Source organism: Balaenoptera borealis, assembly GCF_965194805.1.
Source record: "Balaenoptera borealis genome assembly, chromosome: 21".
Classification (NCBI taxonomy): Eukaryota; Metazoa; Chordata; class Mammalia; order Artiodactyla; family Balaenopteridae; genus Balaenoptera; species Balaenoptera borealis.
This window is the reverse complement of record NC_138880.1, coordinates 17,040,983-17,063,753: the sequence shown is the minus strand read 5'-3', so window position 1 is coordinate 17,063,753 and position 22,771 is coordinate 17,040,983. Positions and strand designations below refer to the sequence as shown.

Genomic DNA, 22,771 nt, shown 5'->3' with positions numbered 1-22,771 from the left:
CACACGGGCTTAACTGCTCAGTGGCATGTGGGATCTTCCCGGACCAGGGCTCAAACCCGTGTCCCCTGCATTGGCAGGCGGATTCTCAACCACAGCGCCATCAGGGAAGCCCCAGGGGAGTACTTTAATATGATTAAAATTCCCCTCAGTATCCAGTCACACTTCTGTTTCTCACAGAAGAACCCAGATAGACCCACAGACACAGACACAAACATACACACATACACACGCATTCTCAAATTCCTGTGAGGTCCTTACTCCATTACCAGAATACCGCATATGAACTTTATAGTAGCTTTATTCCTTCTTGTGATACTTCTAAAATAAAGTTATCAAAGGCAAATATAATTTAGAATTTCACATGCTTAGAGGAGGAAATTGTGCATAGCGTAGCATGCAATTTAAGGGCACTGGGATTGATTAGTAACCTCATATGTACTTTAAAGCAGTGCTTAAATATTTAACAAACTATACTACAAAGAAACAGTGACTCCAGGGTATTTCATGTAAATTAGGCAGCAGTGCTGACAAGACTTCAAAGTTGCATGTGACAAGAGATCTGTGTGAGGTTGATTCTAGAATTTTAAATTTGTGACACAGAAATTTTCTACTTAAGCAATATCCATAGGGATTAAAATGGATCCTTTCTAATTTATATTTTAAGAAAAATGGCATTTCGTACATGGACTTCTCTTTCCAGGTGGCAGAAGTAGATGAATTTATTTAGATAATAAGTGTGTCTATCCAGCTGAGGTAAAATCACTTATGACTAAAATTATTTGTAGATCTAGTGTGGCTCCGGATACTCAAATTTACTCTACTTGGAGCATAGCAGGGATGTACTTGATGCATTTAAATACTTTCAGGGTGCAGGAGGGTAGAAGTAAAGTGGCAGGTAGTTACCTGAATACCACCACCCCTCATTACCCCATCGGCATGTTCAGCAGTCAGTCAGTCACATGCTTTCAATTTTTAATGTTTTTACTCTTGATATTACTTGACTTGCTCAGTAGTACTTTGCTTAAATCTTAACTTGAATATACTTATTTGACCTTAACATGCCCTGTCTATATCATTGAATATATGGGAGTTTTACACTTTAGCTCACATATGCATACTTGACAACTTTATTTTCCTTTGTATTCCCTAATATTGGTCAAAGATATTACTTAATGCAATTATCTTTTGAGACCAGGTCAATAAATAAAAGATATGAACCTTTACACGCAGAAGACTCTTAAATTTAGTGCTTTCAGGCAGAATCAATCAACTGCGATTTGTACTTTCATTTTTATTCCAAGTAGTATATTAACTTAGAAAACAAAGTGCAGGTCATTTGACTTTATAAAGTGAAAGACTTTAGTCCTATACGATATTTTCATGTTAAATTAAAAGCCATTAGTTGGAGTTAGATCTCTCTGTTTTGCCTTTGAGAGAAAAGTAGAAAATGGCTCAATGTATGAGAAAAAAGGATATCTCTTTTTTATCAGGTGGTAGAAATTAAAACTGGCAATTTGAAAGAATAGTGAATCCGAATCATGCATCCACTCTGTGCGCTAGTGTTTGCTTCAAAGCCAAGAGTGTCATTCCTTTGTCTCTGTTCTAATTGAATGGTTGGAAAGATAGACAGGTTCCAATGCTTATTTGACAACAGAAGAAAGAGTTTTCCAAAGAGCTGCCTTTAAATTAAACATTATGTTTCTGGGTTGAAATCAGTATTTTCTGGTTTGTCTTTATTAGTTAGTCTTCTACATCCTTGTTCTTGTCTGTTAAATTGGGACATTGTGATGGGGTCAGCTTTGGAATCAACCTTTCTATTATATAGGACTGTTGTTCCTCCAGGCTGTCCAAATGCTAAGAACATGGTAACACTCAACCAGCAGGATGGAGCTGCTTGGTCTGAACGGCACCTGAAGAAATGTGATGAGATCAGGTGCTGAGGAAAGTGAGGTGCAATCACTTCATTTTCTTCGGTGTGGCATTTCAAGTCTGTAGACTTGGGTAAATCACTCAACTCAATTTTCTAGTTGTTTTTTTTAATTAGTCCTCCTCCTCCTATCCTCCCACCCCAGCGAGCCTGAGGAAATGCTTCAAAAGCACATCTGCATGGTTACTGTCTCTAGTTTTTTAAACTTAAGGAGGATAAAGCTTTTAGAGATGTTAAAGATGAGTACCACTCTGGCCCCCACATTTCTGGGTGAAAACTGATTGCAGGTTTTGAAGTGTATTAATAATGAACTATGCCATCGTCAGAAAATAGCTGCTTGCTCTGAGCACCTTACTGACAGTCTTCTCCGTGACTTATTTCATTTCTCTGAGCTCTGACTTAAATGTTTCCTAATTTTGTTAAAGCAAAACTTCTTGAAAATATAATTGGTATAATAGAAATGTGAAGAAAGTCATAAAAGAGGACCGCTTTCCTTTTATGAAAGGAGTTTCAAAGAATTTGTGGATTTGTTTTTAAAGCCAATCACATTTAGCAAAACTTGAATGGGGCTCCAGAGCAAGGGGTATACAAGAGTTTTTTGTTTTCTTTTTTAAATTATACTCATGACTTTTCTTCAGGCTTGACATTGTTTCAAACAATAAAATATAAATTTGAACACGTAATTAATAAACCACAGATAACATTTTTCAGAGTACAGAAAAATATTCTCCACATACGTCTTAGTCAACTCAGGCTGCTGTAATAAAATATCATAAGCTGAGTGGCTTAAAAAATAGAAATTAATTTTTCTCACAGTTCTGGAAGCTGGAAGTCCAAGATCAAGGTGACAGCATGGTTGGGTTCTGGTTAGAGCATTCTTCCTGGTTTGCAGACAGCTGCCTTCTCAATGTGTCCTCACAAGGCAGAGAGAGAGTGAGCCCTGGTATCTCTGACTCTTCTTATAAGGTCACTAATCCTATAATGAGCGTCCCACCATCTCCATCATCTAAATCTGATTTTCTCCCAAAGGCTCTTCTGCAAATACCATTACACTGGGGGAGATAGCCACCACACATTTATTTTGAAGGGACAAAATTCAGTCCATAGCAATATGGTAAATTATTTTATTAAATATGGAATAAATGAAGTATACAATATTAACTTTCAATGCTGTAAAGATCTTGATACAGGGATATATAATTACATAGGATAGGTTTGTAGCTTTTTGACGATGTGGCTTTAATACAATGGTCAATCTCAGAGAATCTAGACATATCAATGACTCTGTGGTCCCTTAGCCTATTCCCCTTGAATATCAATTGCCAAATTGATAAAACCAGAAGTAGGATTCTAAGGTAATTGGATTGCAAACAGTGGAAGACTGTAGTCCCTGTTGAGTGAGTGAAACACAGGCCTTCTGTATTATTGATTGAAAGGGGATCCTGCAGTTTCAGTCCATTTCACTTCTTTTGTTCTCTTTCTCAGTGGACGTGTCAAACTTCCTTACTCTGTAGGATACATCATTTTATCACTGAAACAGAGTCTCAATCCTGATTTCACTGGCCTGATTAGATAACTCCAATTCTTTTAACCCTCCCATGCATGCTCACAGGTAGGCTGGAGATCACTTTTTGGCAAATTCAAAACTGTCCTCAGGAACACGTTTTGAATAGGCTTAAGTGTCAAGGTAAGTGCTCAGGTTGAAGCCCCAAAATTCTGACTTTAGGAGGGAAATTGCCAACCGAAGAGTAACTGTCAACTTTTATTTTGAAATGATTATAAATTCACAAATGGAGGCACTCCAGGATCGTGACAAGTTGCGGCAGGGATAAGGGAGGATGTGGGCATCAGCTGCTTCTTCTAGATGCTAGAGAATGCAGCTGGACCTGGATCCAAAGCAGGCTCTCCATATCGAAAAAGCCCGGAGGATGATGTGTGGCTGGAGGACTGAGCTGAGTGCAGAAGGCCCGCGACCCTGTGCCTTTGGATTGGAGAATGTAACCCATTTACATGTAAGCCGTGTGGCTGACAGCATCTTGGTGCTCCGGCCAGGTGTCAGGCCTGAGCCTCTGAGGTGGGAGAGCTGAGCTCAGGACATTGGACCACCAGAGAACTCCCAGCCCCATGTAATATCAATTGGTGAGAGCTGTCCCAGAAATCTCTTTCTCAACGCTAAGACCCAGCTCCACTCAATGACCAGCAAGCTCCAGTGCTGGACACCCCACGACAAACAACTAGCAAGACAGGAACACAACCCCACCCATTAGCAGAAAGCCTGCCTAAAATCATACTAAGTTCACAGACACCCCAAAACACACCACCAGATACGGTCCTGCCCATCAGAAGGACAAGATCCAGCCTCATCCACCAGAACACAGGCAGCAGTCCCCTCCACCAGGAAGGCTACACAACCCACAGAACCAACCTTACCCACTGGGGACACACCAAAAACAACGAGAACTACGAACCTGCAGACTGCAAAAAGGAGACCCCAAAGACAGTAAGTTAAACAAAATGAGGAGACAGAGAAATACGCAGCAGATGAAGGAACAAAGTAAAAACCCACCAGACCAAACAAATGAAGAGGAAATAGGCAGTCTACCTGAAAAAGAATACGCAGCAGATGAAGGAACAAAGTAAAAACCCACCAGACCAAACAAATGAAGAGGAAATAGGCAGTCTACATGAAAAAGAATTCAGAGTAATGATAGTAAAGATGATACAAAATCTTGGAAATAGAATGAAGAAAATACAAGAAACCTTTAACAAGGACCTAGAAGAACTAAAGAGCAAACAAACAATGATGAACAACACAATAAATGAAATTAAAACTTCTCTAGGAAGAATCAATAGCAGAATAACTGAAGCAGAAGGTAAGATAAATGAGCTGGAAGATAAAATAGTGGAAATAACTACCACAGAGCAGAATAAAGAAAAAAGAATGAAAAGAATTGAGGACAGTCTCAGAGACCTCTGGGACAACATTAAATGCACCAACATTAGAATTATAGGGGGTTCCAGAAGAAGAGAAAAAGAAAGGGACTGAGAAAATATTTGAAGAAATTATAGTTGAAAACTTCCCTAACATGGGAAAGGATATAGTCAATCAAGTCCAGGAAGCACAGAAAGTCCCATACAGGATAAATCCAAGGAGATACACGCCAAGACACATATTAATCAAACTATCAAAAATTAAATACGAAGAATAAAAATTAAAAGCAGCAAGGGAAAAAGCAACAAATAACATACAAGGGAATCCCCATAAGGTTAACAGCTAATCTTTCAGAAGAAACTCTGCAAACCAGAAGAGAGTGGCAGGATACATTTAAAGTGCTGAAAGGGAAAAACCTACAACCAAGATTACTCTACCCAGCAAGGATCTCATTCAGATTTGACAGAGAAATTAAAACCTTTACAGACAAGCAGAAACTAAAAGAATTCAGCACCACGAAACCAGCTTTACAACAAATGCTAAAGGAACTTCTCTAGGCTGGAAACACAAGAGAAGGAAAAGACCTACAACAGCAAACCCAAAACAATTAAGAAAACGGTAATAGGAACATACACATCAGTAATTACCTTAAATGTAAACGGATTAAATGCTCCAACCAAAAGACATAGACTGGCTGAATTGATACAAAAACAAGACCCGTATATATGCTGTCTACAAGAGACCCACTTCAGACCTAGGGGCACATACAAGACTGAAAGTGAGGGGATGGAAAAAGATATCCCATGCAAATGGAAATCAAAAGAAAGCTGGAGTAACAATTCTCATATCAGACAAAATAGACTTTAAAATAAAGACTATTACAAGACACAAAGAAGGACACTACATAATGATCAAGGGATCAATCCAAGAAGAAGATATAACAATTGTAAATACTTATGCACCCAACATAGGATCACCTAAATACATAAGGCAAAGCTAACAACCTTTGGGGAAATCGACAGTAACACAATCATAGTAGGGGACTTTAACACCCCACTTTCACCAATGGACAGATCATCCAAAATGAAAATAAATAAGGAAACACAAGCTTTAAATGATACATTAAACCAGATGGACTTAATTGATATTTATAGGACTTCCATCCAAAAACAACAGAATACACTTTCTTCTCAAGTGCTCATGGAACATTCTCCAGGAGAGATCATATCTTGCGTCACAAATCAAGTCTTGGTAAATTTAAGAAAATTGAAATCATATCAAGTATCTTTTCCAACCACAACACTATGAGACTAGATATATATTACAGGAAAAAATCTGTAAAAAATACAAACACATGGAGGCTAAACAATACACTACTAAATAACCAAGAGATCACTGAAGAAATCAAAGAGGATATCAACACATACCTAGAAACAAATGACAATGAAAACACTACGACCCAAAACCTGTGGGATGCAGCAAAAGCAGTTCGAAGAGGGAAGTTTACAGCAATAAAATCCTACCTCAAGAAACAAGAAACATCTCAAATAAACAACCTCAGTTACACCTAAAACAATTAGAGGAAGAAGAACAAAAAAACCCCCAAATTTAGCAGAAGGAAAGAAATCATAAAAATCATATCAGAAATAAATAAATAAGGGCTTCCCTGGTGGCACAGTGGTTAAGAATCCACCTGCTAATGCAGGGGACATGGGTTCGAGCCCTGGTCCAGGATGATCCCACATGCCATGAAGCAGCTAAGCCTGAGCACCACAACTACTGAGCCTGCGCTCTACAGTTCGAATGCCACAACTACTGAAGGCCACATGCCTAGAGCCCATGCTCCACAGCAAGAGAAGCCACCACAATGAGAAGCCCAGACACTGCAATGAAGAATAGCCCAAGCTCGCCCCAACTAGAGAAAGCCCATGCACAGCAGCAAAGAACCAACGCAGCCAAAAATAAATTAATTAATTAAAATTACTTTTAAAAAAAAGAAATAAATGAAAAAGAAATGAAGAAAACAATAGCAAAGATCAATAAAACTAAAAGCTGTTTCTTTGAGAAGATAAACAAAATTGATAAACCATTAGCCAGACTCATCAAGAAAAAAAGGGAGAAGATTCAAATCAACTGAACTAAAAATGAAAAAGGAAAAGTAACAACTGATACTGCAGAACTACAAACGATCATGAGAGATTACTGCAAGCATCTATATGCCAATAAAATGGACAATCTGGAAGAAATGGACAAATTCTTAGAAAAGCACAACCTTCCGAGATTGAACCAGGAAGAAATAGAAAATATGAACAGACCAATCACAAGCACTGAAATTGAAACGGTGATTAAAAACCTTCCAACAAACAAAAGCCCAGGACCAGATGGCTTCACAGGCGAATTCTATCAAACATTTAGAGAAGAGCTAACATCTATCCTTCTCAAACTCTTCCAAAATATAGCAGAGGGAGGAACACTCCGAAACTCATTCTATGAGGCCACCATCACCCTGATAAGAAAAGCAGACAAAGATGCCACAAAAAAAACTACAGACCAATATCACTGATGAACATAGATGCAAAAATCATCAATAAAATTATAGCAAACAGAATCCAACAGCACATTAAAAGGATCATACACCATGATCAAGTGGGGTTTACCCCAGGAATGCAAGGATTCTTCAATTTACTCCAGTCAATCAATGTGATACACCACATTAACAAACTGAAGGATAAAAAGGTTAAAAACCATATGATCATCTCAATAGATGGAGAAAAAGCTTTCGAGAAAATTCAACACCCATTTATGATAAAAACCCTCCAGAACGTAGGCATACATGGAACTTACCTCAACATAATAAAGGTCATATATGACGAACCCGCAGCCAGCATCGTTCTCAATGGTGAAAAACTGAAACCATTTCCACTAAGATCAAGAACAAGCCAAGGTTGCCCACTCTCAACACTATTATTCAACATAGTTTTGGAAGTCTTAGCCACAGCAATCAGAGAAGAAAAAGAAATAAAGGACTCCAAGTCAGAAAAGAAGAAGTAAAACTGTCACTGTTTGCAGATGACATGAAACTATACATAGAGAATCCTAAAGATGCTACCAGAAAACTGCTAGAGCTAATCAGTGAATTTGGTAAAGTAGCAAGATACAAATTAATGCACAGGAATCTCTTGTATTCCTATATGCTAATTATGAAATATCTGAAAGAGAAATTAAGGAAACATTCCCATTTACCACTGCAACAAAAATAATAAAATACCTAGGAATAAACCTACCTAAGGAGACAAAAGACCTGCATGCAGAAAACTGTAAGACACTGATGAAAGAAATTAAAGATGATACAAACAGATGGAGAGATATACCATGTTCTTGGATTGGAAGAGTCAACATTGTGAAAATGACTATGCTTCCCAAAACAATCTACAGATTCAATGCAATCCCTATCAAACTACCAATGGCATTTTTCACAGAACTAGAACAAAAAAAATTCACAATTTGTATGGAAACACAAAAGACCCCGAATAGGCAAAGCAGTCTTGAGAAAGAAAAACAGAGCTGGAGGAATCAGGCTCCCTGACTTCAGACTATAAAATACAAAGCTACAGTAATTGAGACAGTATGGTACTGGCACAAAAACAGAAATGTAGATCAATGCAACAGGATAGAAAGCCCAGAGATAAACCCACACACATATGGTCACCTTATCTTTGATAAAGGAGGCAAGAATATGCAGTGGAGAAAAGACAGCCTCTTCAATTAGCGGTGCTGGGAAAACTGGACAGCTACATGTAAAAGAATGAAATTAGAACACTCCCTAACACCATACACAAAAATAAACTAAAAATGGATTCAAGACCTAAATGTAAGGCCAGACACTATAAAACTCTTAGAGAAAAACATAGGCAGAGCGCTCTGTGACGTACATCGCAGCAAGATCCTTTTTGACCCACCTCCTAGAGAAATGGAAATAAAAACAAAAATAAACAAATGGGACCTAATGAAACTTAAAAGCTTTTGCACAGCAAAGGAAACCATAAACAAGACGAAAAGACAACCCTCAGAATGGGAGAAAATATTTACAAACGAAGCAACTGACAAAGGATTAATCTCCAAAATATACAAGCAGCTCATGCAGCTCAATATCAAAAAGACAAACAACCCAATCCAAAAATGGGCAGAAGACCTAAACAGACATTTCTCCAAAGAAGATATACAGATTGCCAACAAACACATGAAAGGATGCTCAACATCACTAATCATTAAAGAAATGCAATTCAAAACTACAATGAGGTATCACCTCACACCAGTCAGAATGGCCATCATCAAAAAATCTACAAACAATAAATGCCAGAGAGGGTGTGGAGAAAAGGGAACCCTCTTGCACTGCTGGTGGGAATGTAAATTGATACAGCCACTATGGAGAACAGTATGAAGGTTACTTAAAAAACTAAAACTAGAACTACCATGTGACCCAGCAATCCCACTACTGGGCACATACCCTGAGAAAACCATAATTCAAAAAGAGTCATGTACCAAAATGTTCATTGCAGCTCTATTTACAATAGCCAGGACATGGAAGCAAACTAAGTGTACATCGACAGATGAATGGATGAAGAAGATGTGGCACATATATACAATGGAATATTACTCAGCCATAAAAAGAAACGAAATTGAGTTATTTGTAGTGAGGTGGATGGACTTAGAGTCTGTCATACAGAGTGAAGTAAGTTGGAAAGAGAAAAACAAATGCCGTATGCTAACACATATATATGGAATCTAAAAAAAAAAAAAAAATGGTTCTGAAGAACCTAGGGGCAGGACAGGAATAAAGACGCAGACATAGAGAATGGAGTTGAGGACACAGGGAGGGCAAAGGGTACGCTGGGAAGAAGTGAGAGAGTGGCATGGACATATATACACTACCAAATGTAAAACAGATAGCTAGTGGGAAGCAGCGGGGATAGCACAGGGAGATCAGCTCTGTGCTTTTTGACCACCTAGAGGGGTGGGATAGGGTGGGAGGGAGACGCACGAGGGAGGGGATATGGAGATATATGTATACTATAGCTCATTCACTTTGTTATACAGCAGAAAGTAACACAACATTGTAAAGCAATTATACTTCAATAAAGATGTTAAAAAAGTAATGCTACCTAACCTCTTGTGAGTAGAAAACAAACGCAGATAAATCGAGCTCTGTTTGTTTCCCTATTGGCACACAATGAATTACATGGCAAGTGATAACATAAAATTCACAGGAGCATCTGGAACAATAAGAGGTTAAAAAAAAAAAACTCATAGAAACAAAAGGATGAAGGGAGTTTGTTTCGGCATTAGCAAGTGCTTTCTTCCTAGCTGTTTCCCAACTGGTCTCTATCTATGAATGCCACACTATCCTGTTATTGGAGGATAGACTTTTTGAGACTTGCATTTTTCACCTCAATTTTTATAAAACGATTATTAGTAAAAGAGTGAAAACATATGTATTAAGGCAGGTTGCCAAATGAAGATTCCAAATTATGACTTTGTCCACAACTGCACAGACACTCAGAAAATGACAGGTTAAACTCTGATGTTTTATTTTTTTTTTTTAATATGTTTTGATGTGAACCATTTTTGAAGCCTTTATTGTTTGTTAAAATATTGCTTCTATGTTATGTTTTGTTTTTTTGACCGCAAGGCATGGGGTATCGTTAGCTCCCCAAACAGGGATCAAACTCGCACCCCCTGCATTGGAAGAGCAGAATCTTAACCACTGGACCGCCAGGGAAGTCCCTCTGATATTTTAGAATCACTTAGCTATATTGAGATTAGAAGGAAAGTCTAACTAAACTGTGTTTAATAAGGTACCATGTTAGAAGTCCTAGTTGCGTTCAGATGCTGATTTGTATATACTGACTCTGTAGCTCAGGTCCATAAAGCCATTTATAGAATTAGCATCTTTTGAACACACAAGTTTTTTTTTAATTGAAAACATGATTGTAGAAAGTTTCAGATACAAGCATACCTCATTTTATTTCTCTTTGCTTCATTGCACTTTGCAGATATTGTGTTTTTTACAAACTGAAGGTGTGTGACTACCCTGTATTAAGCAAATCTATGGGCACCATTTTTCCAACAGCATTTGCTCAGTTCATATCTTTGTGTCACATTTTGGTAATTCTTGCAATATTTTAAATCCTTCACCAGCAAAAAAAATTATGACTCACTGAAGGCTCAGTTGATGGTTAGCATTTATTTAGCAATAAAATATTTTAAATTAAGGTATGTACATTGTTTTTTTAGATGTAATGGTATTGCACACTTAACAGAGTGCAGTATAGTAAAAACATAACTTTTATATGCTCTGGGAAACCAAAACATTTGTGTAACTTGCTTTATTGCATTTATTTGCCTTCTTGCCATGGTTTGGAACCGAACCCACGATATCTCCAGGGTATGCCTGTAAATCCATAAACACATGTAGTATCTGAAGCCACTAAAGGCAGTTGGGTACCACCGCTTTTGGATAAATTTCTATGGATTTCTATTTTCCATAGAATGTGCTTTAGTGACAATGTATCAGAAGTATCAGGGGGGAAAGCATTAAGAAATAAAAGTGTTGCTAAGATGAGTACCTGTCCTTGTGCGTTCCACTTGCAATGATCAGCATGGTGTGCCAGTTGGAAACACAATCTTCCTGCCTATGACTAACAGCAGTAGAAAGCCCATCTTACTTTTCTCCAGAAACTAGTTTAAATAGGGGTGCAGAATCTAAAGAATAAAATAAGACAAAAAGGCAGGATTAAGGTGTTCCTTTATTTTCCCAAAGAACCTGAGTTTATGGTACAACTAACAGTCCATTTTTAGATAAATGATTTCCACAGGGATCAGAAAAGCTTAAATTGCATGTGGATTAAGTAATGATAAAGTTTGTAAAGGAAAGGGCTATACAGAAAATAGGCCTGCATAAAAATGAATGTGACCTTAAAGAAGCAAAACTAGCACTAGCTATGCTATCTGTATTTAGGTAAAATGTCCAAACCTCAAAACAAAATACACTACTAGATTAAGTGTCTCAAAGCTTGCAAAGATAACTTAAATGTAGTATAAAGGTAATTCACGTAGAGATCTTGTCTTATTAATTTTCCAAATCACATCATGAACTGATTTTTTATGAAATGCTTTGCAAAATAAAAAAAAAGTATAGGTAGTTCATTTGTTATCAAGTTATTTCATATTTTTATGTTTCAGTTTCTGTTAGAATGTGCACAATGGAGTGATCAATCAATTCAAATGTAGCTGCCTTCTGATAAATCCATAACAAAAGAATCTTATGATTGTGTTTGCTAAAGATATGCTGTTGGTAACCCTTGTTCATTTAAGATTTTTTAAACGTCTCATGTGTGTATTGCTTCTTATTCCTTTAGTGGTTATTAAGGTAAAGGGCAATATGACAACCTTAGTAATTATAGACCTTGGAATTACTTATTATTTTCTGAAAATATATATCCTAAGAGTGAATGATGAAAGCTCTGCTTGACCTTCTGATATTCTTTTCTGAAGGTGGAAATTTGAAAGAGGGATTATTTCTATATCTTTTTCCTAGATGTAGTTTCCATCAAGTATCATTCAATTTGAATTTTTTTTTCTTTTTTGTTTTCTCCACACACTTAAATTTCAGTTATTTTTTGCTTCATTAAAAGGAATAGAAGGAATTAACAAAAGAAGAGCTTTTTTCCCCCTAAAAATCAGAGATAAATGCTAGAAAAATACAAGCTACTTGAAGCTTATAAAATGAGCAAGAAGCGTCTCTGCATAATTTCAAATCTTGATATATTTAAGTTTAATTTTCTTTATTAGTGATAAAACATTTTATTTTTGAATATATTTCATCTTGAGGAAAATAGCTTTATTCTAATGTATTTTCAATCTGATCGTCAAGTATCTTTCCCATGATGTCTTTTTATCTTCTGAAAACCTTAAAAAGTTGAAAAGAGGACATGATTTGGCATGTGAGAGTAAATGCCTTGAGATATTTTTTAAATTATGAGAAATGCTGACTGAAAAGTAAAAACAGATTTTGAAATAATTTATTTTCAGAAATATTGGCAGCTTATTCTCTACTTTCAAATGAACAACATGGTAGGGGTTTGTTTCTGTTTCAGAGAGACAATTTAACAATACTGCTTCCCTGTTTTACTAGAAAAATTAACATTGAATATGCTCATAATAACAGTTTTAATAAATTCAGATCATCACCTCAGGATATTAATAACCTGATTTGTTTTGAAGTATTAAACAAAGAAATATACTGGGAAACATAAACTTAGCAAGTTTTACATATCAATCATAAAATACTGCAGCATAATTTTTAATTTATTCACACTTTTATTAATTTTTTCATTCCCATTCTTTCTTTCATTTACTGATCCTTAACTGTATATCAGAATTCAAGATCAGTACTAAGCATACAAAATTTATTAAGACAAAGTCCTTGAGTTCAAGGAACTCATAAATTACTGGGTAGAAGTTTAACGTGAATTGCAAAGCAGGATAACTGCCATGTATAGTAATTTTCACAAGGAGCTGGGGAAACTGAGCAGAAAGAGGAAGAGCAGGAAGGACACAGAAAATGTTTCAAAGAGAAAATCATTTAGAATCAGATCCTGAAAATGAGTAGAGATGACCATTAAAGGGGCAAGAGAGGTACGTCGGGAAGAAGTATTACTCTTAACAGTTTATAAACATTTCAAAATCTGCAAAAGTTTTATTGTCACTGGAGTATAAAATGCAGAAAACTGCTAACAGGTAAGTCCTACTAAGGAATTCGGGTTTGACTTCCACCGACTTTTGGATTCCGGAAGCATTTTAAGTGAGAATTACACCGTCAGCTTCGAGTTTCAGAACATTAGTTGGCTGTGGTATCGAGGAATAACTGGGAGAAAATGTAAGTGATACTGAAGTTGTAAAAAGAAGTAAACTAATAGGGAAATTGAACAAGAAAGGGCATCTCAGTATATTTCCCCATTTCTGACTTGAGTTTTTAGGGCATGATTGTACCATTAATCAAACTAGGAGGGTTAAAAAGAAGGAAAAAAGCTTTCAAGAAGAAAGTCCTTGAAATATTGGTCCTTACCAATATTTATTAATTACCTCACATATGTAAGATACCATGTTGCTCACAAGAATACAATGGGATATAAGGAACGTCTTTTATTTTTTAGCCTAGAGGGGGAGTAATATATAATTTATCATGTAAAATTTCAGAATAGATGTGGTAGCTTCCCAATGAGTGCTATAGGTAGTAAACCCCAAATATAGTCAGAGAATGAACAGATTGTATTTACCTTAACAGGTGGGAAAATTAGTAAATAGATTTATAGATGAGTAGAGGAAAATAAGTCTGAATGAATGGATTTTGCATTCAAGCAGAAGTCTTGAATGGTGGGCAAAAGCATTATACAAGAAAATAATTACAGGTTTTTGTACAGGTGAGATATCAAGAGGTTTGGTAAGATTAATATAGCAATGTATAGGTGGTATTTTGTGCAGTTAGCTGGAAGCAGGAACACCGTTTAGACTATTAAAATAACACAAGTAAGAGATGTATGTTGAAATGGGTTGACATTTCTCCTTTTAAAGGGTAATGATGCTTTCAGGATTCAGAGGAACTCATTTTAACGGAGTAAAAGATATGATAGTTAATAATTTACTTTTGCCAATAGGATTATTCCATCCCTTCCCCCAAATATTCTGTCAATTTGCAGGGGCAAACTTACTTCCACTTGTATTTAAGGAGAAATGAGAAGAGGTATACAGGTTTTGACATGTCAGAAAAAATTATGTAACTTGTGACAGTTAGAAATTGAAGGTACCTTAGAGATCATGTTATTTAGAGCTTAATTTTACAAATAGCAACGGGGGGGGGCAGCTTTAAATACTTGTCAAAGATCAAAGAATGAATTAGAGGCAGATTTGGGAATAAAATGAAACTGTTCCCTGTCCAATCTTTTACTCTACCAATTTAGATCTGAGGGGAAAGAGATGCAAATAAAGAGAAAAGAAAGCAAAGTGTGAAGACTTCCAAAGAATTTGAAATATTCAGTAGCATAAGTTTAAATTTGAAGATAATGAATAAATAAGAATCCTTCTGGCCCTTAAGATCTAGATGAACTTACCCTGGACCTCATCCCTATTCTAGTGCAGGAGTTTAAAATGCTGCCTACATTCCCATTAATTGTCAGGGGAAGAGGGCAGGCGGACAGATACTCATGCTCTCTTAACATCCTTTGCCTCGTGCCTCCTATTATTTCTTCCGTCCCATATAGAGCTGGGTGTGACATTCATTCCCTTCTTTGTCCCTCTCCAAAAAAAAGCTCAAAAAATACAAAGATCATGGTAGATTTTATTGAAAAACTGAAAGCACTAGGAGATCTCATTGGCAAACATCAAGACAAATAACAATAGAATTTAACTCAACAATGTTTCTACTCCTCTTTAGCTTCTTTCCCACAGAGTGCCCCAGTCTTTCTTCATTCCTTTGTTCCCAATCCACCTGGCTTTTCTCTTTTTTACCTTTCCTTCTGGTTCCCCAGAACAGCAAGCACTCTGCGCCAGACCTTAGCCTCGTCCGTCGCAGCCTTTTGAGCAGCACATAGAGGCCCTAGTGAGGACTGCTCTCCTTCTAGGCAGCTTTCTGCTGCTGTGTTCTTCATCTTACTTGCAAACCAAAGAAAACATTTATTTATTCAACAACTTCAGAGAGACATACTAATGAATGTCTATATTATACTAGATAAAAGTGCTAGGAAGTGGAACTACAGGAGTGAAAAAGGCTCCTGATCTCAAATAGAATAATAATTAAAAAGAAAATATTGTAAAGTGTCTTTCAATTTAACTAACCAAGTAATTTATATGCATTTAATAGCACAGGATCAAACTTGAAGATAATGAATAAACAGGAATATTTTTGCCCCTGAAATCTACATGCATTCACCCTAGACTTCAGCCCTATTCCAGTATAGCAATTTAAAATGCTGTCTACTGTTAATTAATTTTTTGATTATTTAAGTCTCCTAACAATCCCATGGATTAGATAAGAGAAGTGGTATGGTTGACATTACTCAGATTCCTCTACCTTAAGTTTTTAGGTTGGAATTCTTACCAATTCATGACTACAATTTCACTTTGAGAAGAGAAATATTCTAAGGAATGATGCCCTGTACTACACTTCCTTTAACTTTTCCTTTGATTTTTGAATGGAAACTAAAACCCTGGTAGAGTTAATGACTGTTTTACCTACTCCAATTATTCAAATGATGCATTTCTATTATATCCTGCACGAAGAACTAGTAAGTGTAAAACATGAAAAAAATCATCATCCATCCACTTTAGTTACTAAAGGGTCTTCTATGCATTTTTGTTTTTATGTTTCCTCAATTTTTTAAATATTATGATGAAGTTCAATTAAAAGTAAGATCATGCTGGACATTTTTTTAGAAGAAACTTCATTCTTGGAGCTTATTTGAGCATTGATTGATCTTATCTGGTACCTAAGCAGCTGCATTAGAGAATTCCTTGATTTAGTGAAGAGAGTTTTGATTAATAAAATGCATTTAACATTCAAGAATATCTTTTCAGTGTCTAAATTTCAGATTTCAGAATTCAGCATGAGACTGTGTTACTTGAAGCTATGACATTTTGGGAATAGAGATTTCACATATTAATGAGTAGACCCATGCTGGGACATTAACTCTACAGATACAATGTGTACATCTTCTGTGGCTGACTTTCATAAAGGAAATTGATAGAGAGAGGGAATTAAGGAATACTGAATTCTTACAGTGAACCAGGTCTCCTATTTAATTAAAACCTAACCCAAGGGCTTCCCTGGTGGCACAGTGGTTGAGAACCTGCCTGCCAATGCAGGGCACACGGGTTCGAGCCCTGGTCTGGGAAGATCCCACATGCCGCGGAGCAACTAGGCCCGTGAGCCGCAATTACTGAGCCTGCGCGGCTGGAGCCTGTGCTCCGCAACAAGAGAGGCCGCGATAGTGAGAGGCCCGCGCACCGCGATGAAGAGTGGCCCCCGCTTGCCACGACTAGAGAAAGCCCTCGCACAGAAACGAAGACCCAACACAGCCATAAATTAAGTAAAAATTAAAAAAAGAAAAAAAAAAAAAAAGTAAGAGCAGTGGCAGATTTGGCCTAAGAATTAAAAAAAAAAAAAAAAAAAAAACCTAACCCAAACTGGAAGGTTGGCATTACTATACATATTTGTATCAATGGAAATTGAAGTTTGGAGAGATTAAATAACTTGCTCAACGTCACTTAGATGGAATGAAGGAGGCGGCATTGCTTCCCAAAATGGCTCATTTCAAAGTTCATAGTGTGTCCATAAGAAAACCTGAACTCCAAGATTCTAGCCTCATTGATAAGGTATTTAATTTCTCTGATTAGAGTATCCTCATTTTTCAAGTGTAAACAATCTATCATCTCTGTATATTAAAAATGTTGGTGAGAAAAAATGAGATAATTTATATAAAACTAATATTTCAAAGCATAGAGGTATTTTTGCCTTGCTTGTATATATATTACTGATCACAGGTTCTTCTACACAAACCCAATAACCCCATAAAATAGTATCTGAAATTAACCACAGTGGAAATCATGAAGCTGGTGGCTGGAGAGACGCTATATTTCACAGAATTTTTTTTCAGTTACTATGAAGTTGAGGACCTGGGAATACCAGGAATTTTTGGTTTCCTTTTCTTGTCCTGCCTTCTGAAGCAAATGCCTTCCCAAAGGATATATGGAGGCCAATGCGTTGATAATGAGTAGCTTAGAGTATAGCATTTAGAGTATAGATAGCCATACTAGGATGGATACATAAATTTATTTTTAATGATGTTTTTAATTGGGCGAGATTATTTTATGTTAGGCATTTGTAAAGAGTAGCTTATGGCTAAAACTGTTTTTAAGTATAAAGTAGGACCACAGTTCTTATATACTCTTTCTTCTTTCTAACAAAAAATATGCTATTCTTATTCTTTTGTTTAAAGGCTAGAAATTATCCTATGAATGAGATCCAGTATTTTTTGACCATGAGGTTTGCCTGCATCATTTTTCCTGACCATGACAAGAGTTAACAGTCTATGTTTTCTCTATATCTTATAACATCATCATCACTTTAAAGTACCTGAAATGTCCTTTAGCATCTATACAATCAAGCAAAACTGACACTGTGCCCTTTTGAACAGTCCTTTTCAAAAGCAATAAACAATAAATATTTATTTAGTCAACAAGTTTAAATATAAATATTAATAAATGTCTATGTTATGTTCCTTTTTCTCCTTTTTCTGTCCCTCTTCCTTTCTGGTTTCCATGATTTCTATAACTTAAGATGTGAGAATTCATCACACATTTTTTTTTTTCCTGAAGTGAGGATAAAGCAGATCTTTACCTTTTGTTCCAAATAAATGTTGACTAATGGTTAGATTTATCAGGTAAAATATATGATGCCCAGTTAATTTTGAATTTCAGACAAACAACACATGATTTTTAGTATAAGTATATCCTCTGCAAGTATTGCATACTTATACTAAAATATGATTTTATGTTTAACTGAACTTCAAAATTAATTGTGTCCAATACTTTTAATTGCTAAGTCTGGCAACCCTACCAATAGTCTGATGTTTGTAAAGTTTTCCCATTCATGGGAAATATATATTTATATATTTTTTTATTTTTTATGCTGTGAGAATTTGTTTCTGGCTCAGATGGCTTTTATTTTTCCTCACTGATTTCCTTTTAAGATTATCATTGTTGCTTATTAATTGTTGCCCTTTTGGCTCATTTTGGAACAAAAAGTGAGAGGATGAGATTAATTTTCTCATTATCTGGAAGTCTGTAGCTAGTTAATTATTTATGATATTTTATGCAGTTTTCAATGTAGCCCCTTAGGTGGTTTTATTATACATTTATTTCTTCAAGTATCTTTTTTGTTAATCATCAAGAGTTTTCTATATTGATATTTAGAATCAACACCTTTATCAGTCTTTCATCCTCATTGTAAAATTAAACTTTTGATAACATTCTACTTTCAGTTTTATTGATATATTCTGTACTAAGTTATTATACTATATGTGCCATTCTGTGTTTTAAAATAAATATTGCTACTGTTCTTTAATTATATTTCTGGCATCTTGTCTGGGAAGTTTTCAAAATTATAAAATAGTAGAAATTAACTTGTGAACTTTGCCCATGGATAGCTAGCCCACTTGGAAATTATATCTTATTTTAAAATGCCAAAGGGATCTCTCCTCGAGACTTAGAAATTTGTGCCTTAGAATGTTGTTTCAAATGCCAGCCCCTCCACAGTCACAAAATCAGAGTTTTATCTAAAACTGTTACTTTACTTTCAAAGACCTATTTCTAAGAATTGTCCACTCACAGAAATAAAATATTTTTAAAAATACTGAAAGAGCAAACTCCTTAAAGAAATAATTGCTCTAAATTTGTGAAAACAGTTAAATAAATAAACAGTATATGCCTTACATATCCTCTCTAGGAAAAAACAAAACAAACAAACAAACAAAAAAAACCACCAGCAACTAATAAAATCCAGTAAGAGGTCAACAAATGTGGATAGTTTTTAGCTTATAAACTGAAATCTGCAATCTAAGGAATTTACTGGAGCAGAACCTTATACATTTACCCTTAGAACCATAATATAGACGTTACAGACTGAAAAAAACCTCTTCCTCTGTGATTCAAGATCAAGATCTGCGTTGCTGTTTTCTGTAGAAGAGTCCTCTGGTGATTCTAGCATATTTCCCTATATGCACACTTACTTTTAAGGAATTTAAATGTTAGCTCTAACTTCCTGGTGGCAATTTTTTCATTGCTTATTGAATCAATATATTTTATATTGTTCTTCATGATAAGGAGAAGAAGCTTCACTTTGTAGGTGTAAAATTTGTATTTTTTATTTGCGTTGTATTGTTGAGCTGGTGTTGGGGCCACTGATGGAGCAGCCATGGCATTCTTACACCGAGATGTTTGAAAATGATTAAACCAAAAGAAAGTAAAGTTTATTCTGAAGGGAATGATCTCATTTATGTAAAATTACAAAAGAAAAAAAAAAAAGAAGGCTGTTTTTTCATCATCTTTAACGAGTGTTTTTGCATTTGATTTTTGGAAAGGAAAATCATTCTGTTTTGCTCAGTTAAATTAGAAAAAGCTCTGTCAACCTGGAAAATCAAATGGAGTCGATAAATGAAAGTTTAGCTAGAGTATCATTCAACTACCTGAGCACATGACCTCTTCAGATAACCATGATCCCAGGTGAAGTCCACTCTAATGAACTGAAGCCGTTCATGGTTTTAGATTGAGCCTTAATTCCAGAAAGGTCAAAGTAAGGTACCCTGTTCTCTGTAGTTTGATGATCCCTCTAACTAAAGGCTAGTGCTGCTTGTGGGTGAATTGCTAAATGCCCTATGGACCTATGTCTTGAAACAATTAATACTATACTACATCAGAGCTCACTCTCCACATTTTCATTCAAGCTTTGCTGCTTGTAGAAAGAACTGAATATTGTGACCTATCCCTCCCTCAAATTCACTTACCTGGAAATAAAGAAAAGGGAAGGAAGTGGATCTTGTTCTATGATCAGAAGGTGAAAATTCTCACTCAGTCTGAACTTTTATAAATAAGATCATCTTAAAAAGGGTCAACACGGTGGAACTTAGATTTACCCTCCTTGGCCCTTCACTACCTTAAACTCCTTTTCCAATTTTTCTCTTTTATTTTCTGTACTCCTATTTTCAATTGTCCCATTTTTAGAAGAATATTTGGTGCATAACAGTAGTAATGAAAACCAGTGTGTCTGTCCACTTGCTTATACTGACTCCTGGATTCACGTTATCCTCAGGCACTGAAGGAGCAGTGTTCGGGCACTCTGTCGAAACACCTCACATCAGAGCAGAACCTTCCCAAGACCTCAGGTAAGTCCTGGCATTTATACCTGTGTCACTGTTTCCACCACTGATGATGGTCCTTGATATATAAAGAACTAAAGCAGAAAATGTGCTATGTAACTGTATAAAGAATTGACATTCCCTGCCTACATGGTAAATAGATAATCGGATATTTCATTGAGGGCAAGAAAATGTGAGTTATTATTCTGTCCTTCTGTATATTTTTCCTTTACAAACATACAATGGATATAAAATAAACATATCGGACAGGAGGAGTGTGGAAAAAGAAAAGAAAAGGCAGTTATGAGGATGTTGAGGGGAGGACTAATACAAATAGGGATTTCAGAAAATCTGATATAGATAATGAAATATATGGCACGCATAGGCATAAAGAAAGGGGAGGCAGAGAGTGAGAGAAAGTTATAAATAGTCAGGGAGGCTTAAGTAGAGGGAAATCAGAAACAAATGTAAACAGTGATCAGTAAAAGGCAGAACTTAATTGCCCTGTGATACACTCCTCAATCTAATATTTCCAGTGGAATAAGCTCCATCTGTCAGTTTGAGAGGACAAAATTATAAGGTATTCTCCCCAGAATAATCATGGCAATCACTGATAAAAGTTGAAATACTAAAATCTATTAACTTATCTATTGTTCTTAATTCAATAAATATATATTTAATATATACTTTATATATTTTACATAAAATTATACCTATTATAATAACTTGTGTTAATCATTTTGCGATATATACATTTATCAAAATCATTATGTTGTATACCTTAAACCAATACAATGTTATATGCCAATAAAAAAAGATGTTTTCTCTAATTAATTTCAAATAGGTATCTTTTTTTTAACATCTTTATTGGAGTATAATTGCTTTACAATGGTGTGTTAGTTTCTGTTTTATAACAAAGTGAATCAACTATACATATACATATATCCCCATATCTCTTCCCTCTTGCGTCTCCCTCCCTCCCACCCTCCCTCTCCCGCCCCTCTAGGTGGTCACAAAGCACAGAGCTGATCTCCCTGTGCTATGCGGCTGCTTCCCACTAGCTATCGGTTTTACATTTGGTAGTGTATATATGTCCATTTGCTATGATATGAAAAAAGACAAGCCATATTGATATAAAACAATAAATTACATATTTAAAATCATTTTTAAAGCTGAATTAAATTATTAACCTGAGAGATAGAGTCTTTGTCTTGAAACACAATAAAATATTAAGCAAAATACCTGTTTTATTTCATAAAGAGCAGGCTCAGTCCTTCCTATTTGGATGAGTGGAAAAAATGCTCAACTAAAAATAGAAAAATAAAGTTGAAAAATGTTAATTAAAAAAGAAGTCATACTTTGGACTTCCCTGGTGGTGCAGTGGTTAAGAATCCGCCTGCCAATGCAGGGGACAGAGGTTCGAGCCCTGGTCCAGGAAGATCCCACATGCCATGGAGCAACTAAGCCTGTGCGCCACAACTACCGAGCCTGCGCTCTAGAGCTCGCGAGCCACAACTACTGAGCCCACGTGCCACAACTACTGAAGCCTGCACGCCTAGAGCCTGTGCTCCGCAACAAGAGAAGCCACTGCAATGAGAAGCCCACGCACCGCAAGGAAGAGTAGCCCCTGCTCGCCACAACCAGAGAAAGCCCGCGCGCGGAAACAAAGACCCAACGCAGCCAAAAATAAATAAATTTATTTTAAAAAAGTCATACTTTTACAACAGTAAGTATTGCAGACCTTTATAGTTCCATGATAAAATTCCTTAAGAAAACTCAGTTTTTCACTAGTTGAGTAGCCCAGATTCAAACAAGCTAGTTAAGAATAACAGGAGAAGGTGCCCCTCTTCATGTGATCAGGCATTTTTTAATAAGACAAATATAATAATTATTTACTTTATGCTGAAACCCCAAGGATTTAGGAGGGTTGAAGAATATGTGAAA

The 22,771-nt window shown here is 36.1% G+C and overlaps 1 protein-coding gene across 1 annotated transcript in view; it reads left to right on the top strand.

The window, feature by feature from the left end:
• SGCZ (sarcoglycan zeta) overlaps positions 1-22,771 on the top strand; it is a 929,817-nt gene that overhangs the window by 875,441 nt on the left and 31,605 nt on the right. Inside the window, exon 6 of the mRNA XM_082375047.1 lies at positions 20,782-20,854. Coding sequence (XP_082231173.1) covers positions 20,782-20,854 — 73 coding nt within the window. The remainder of the gene's footprint in view (positions 1-20,781; positions 20,855-22,771) is intronic.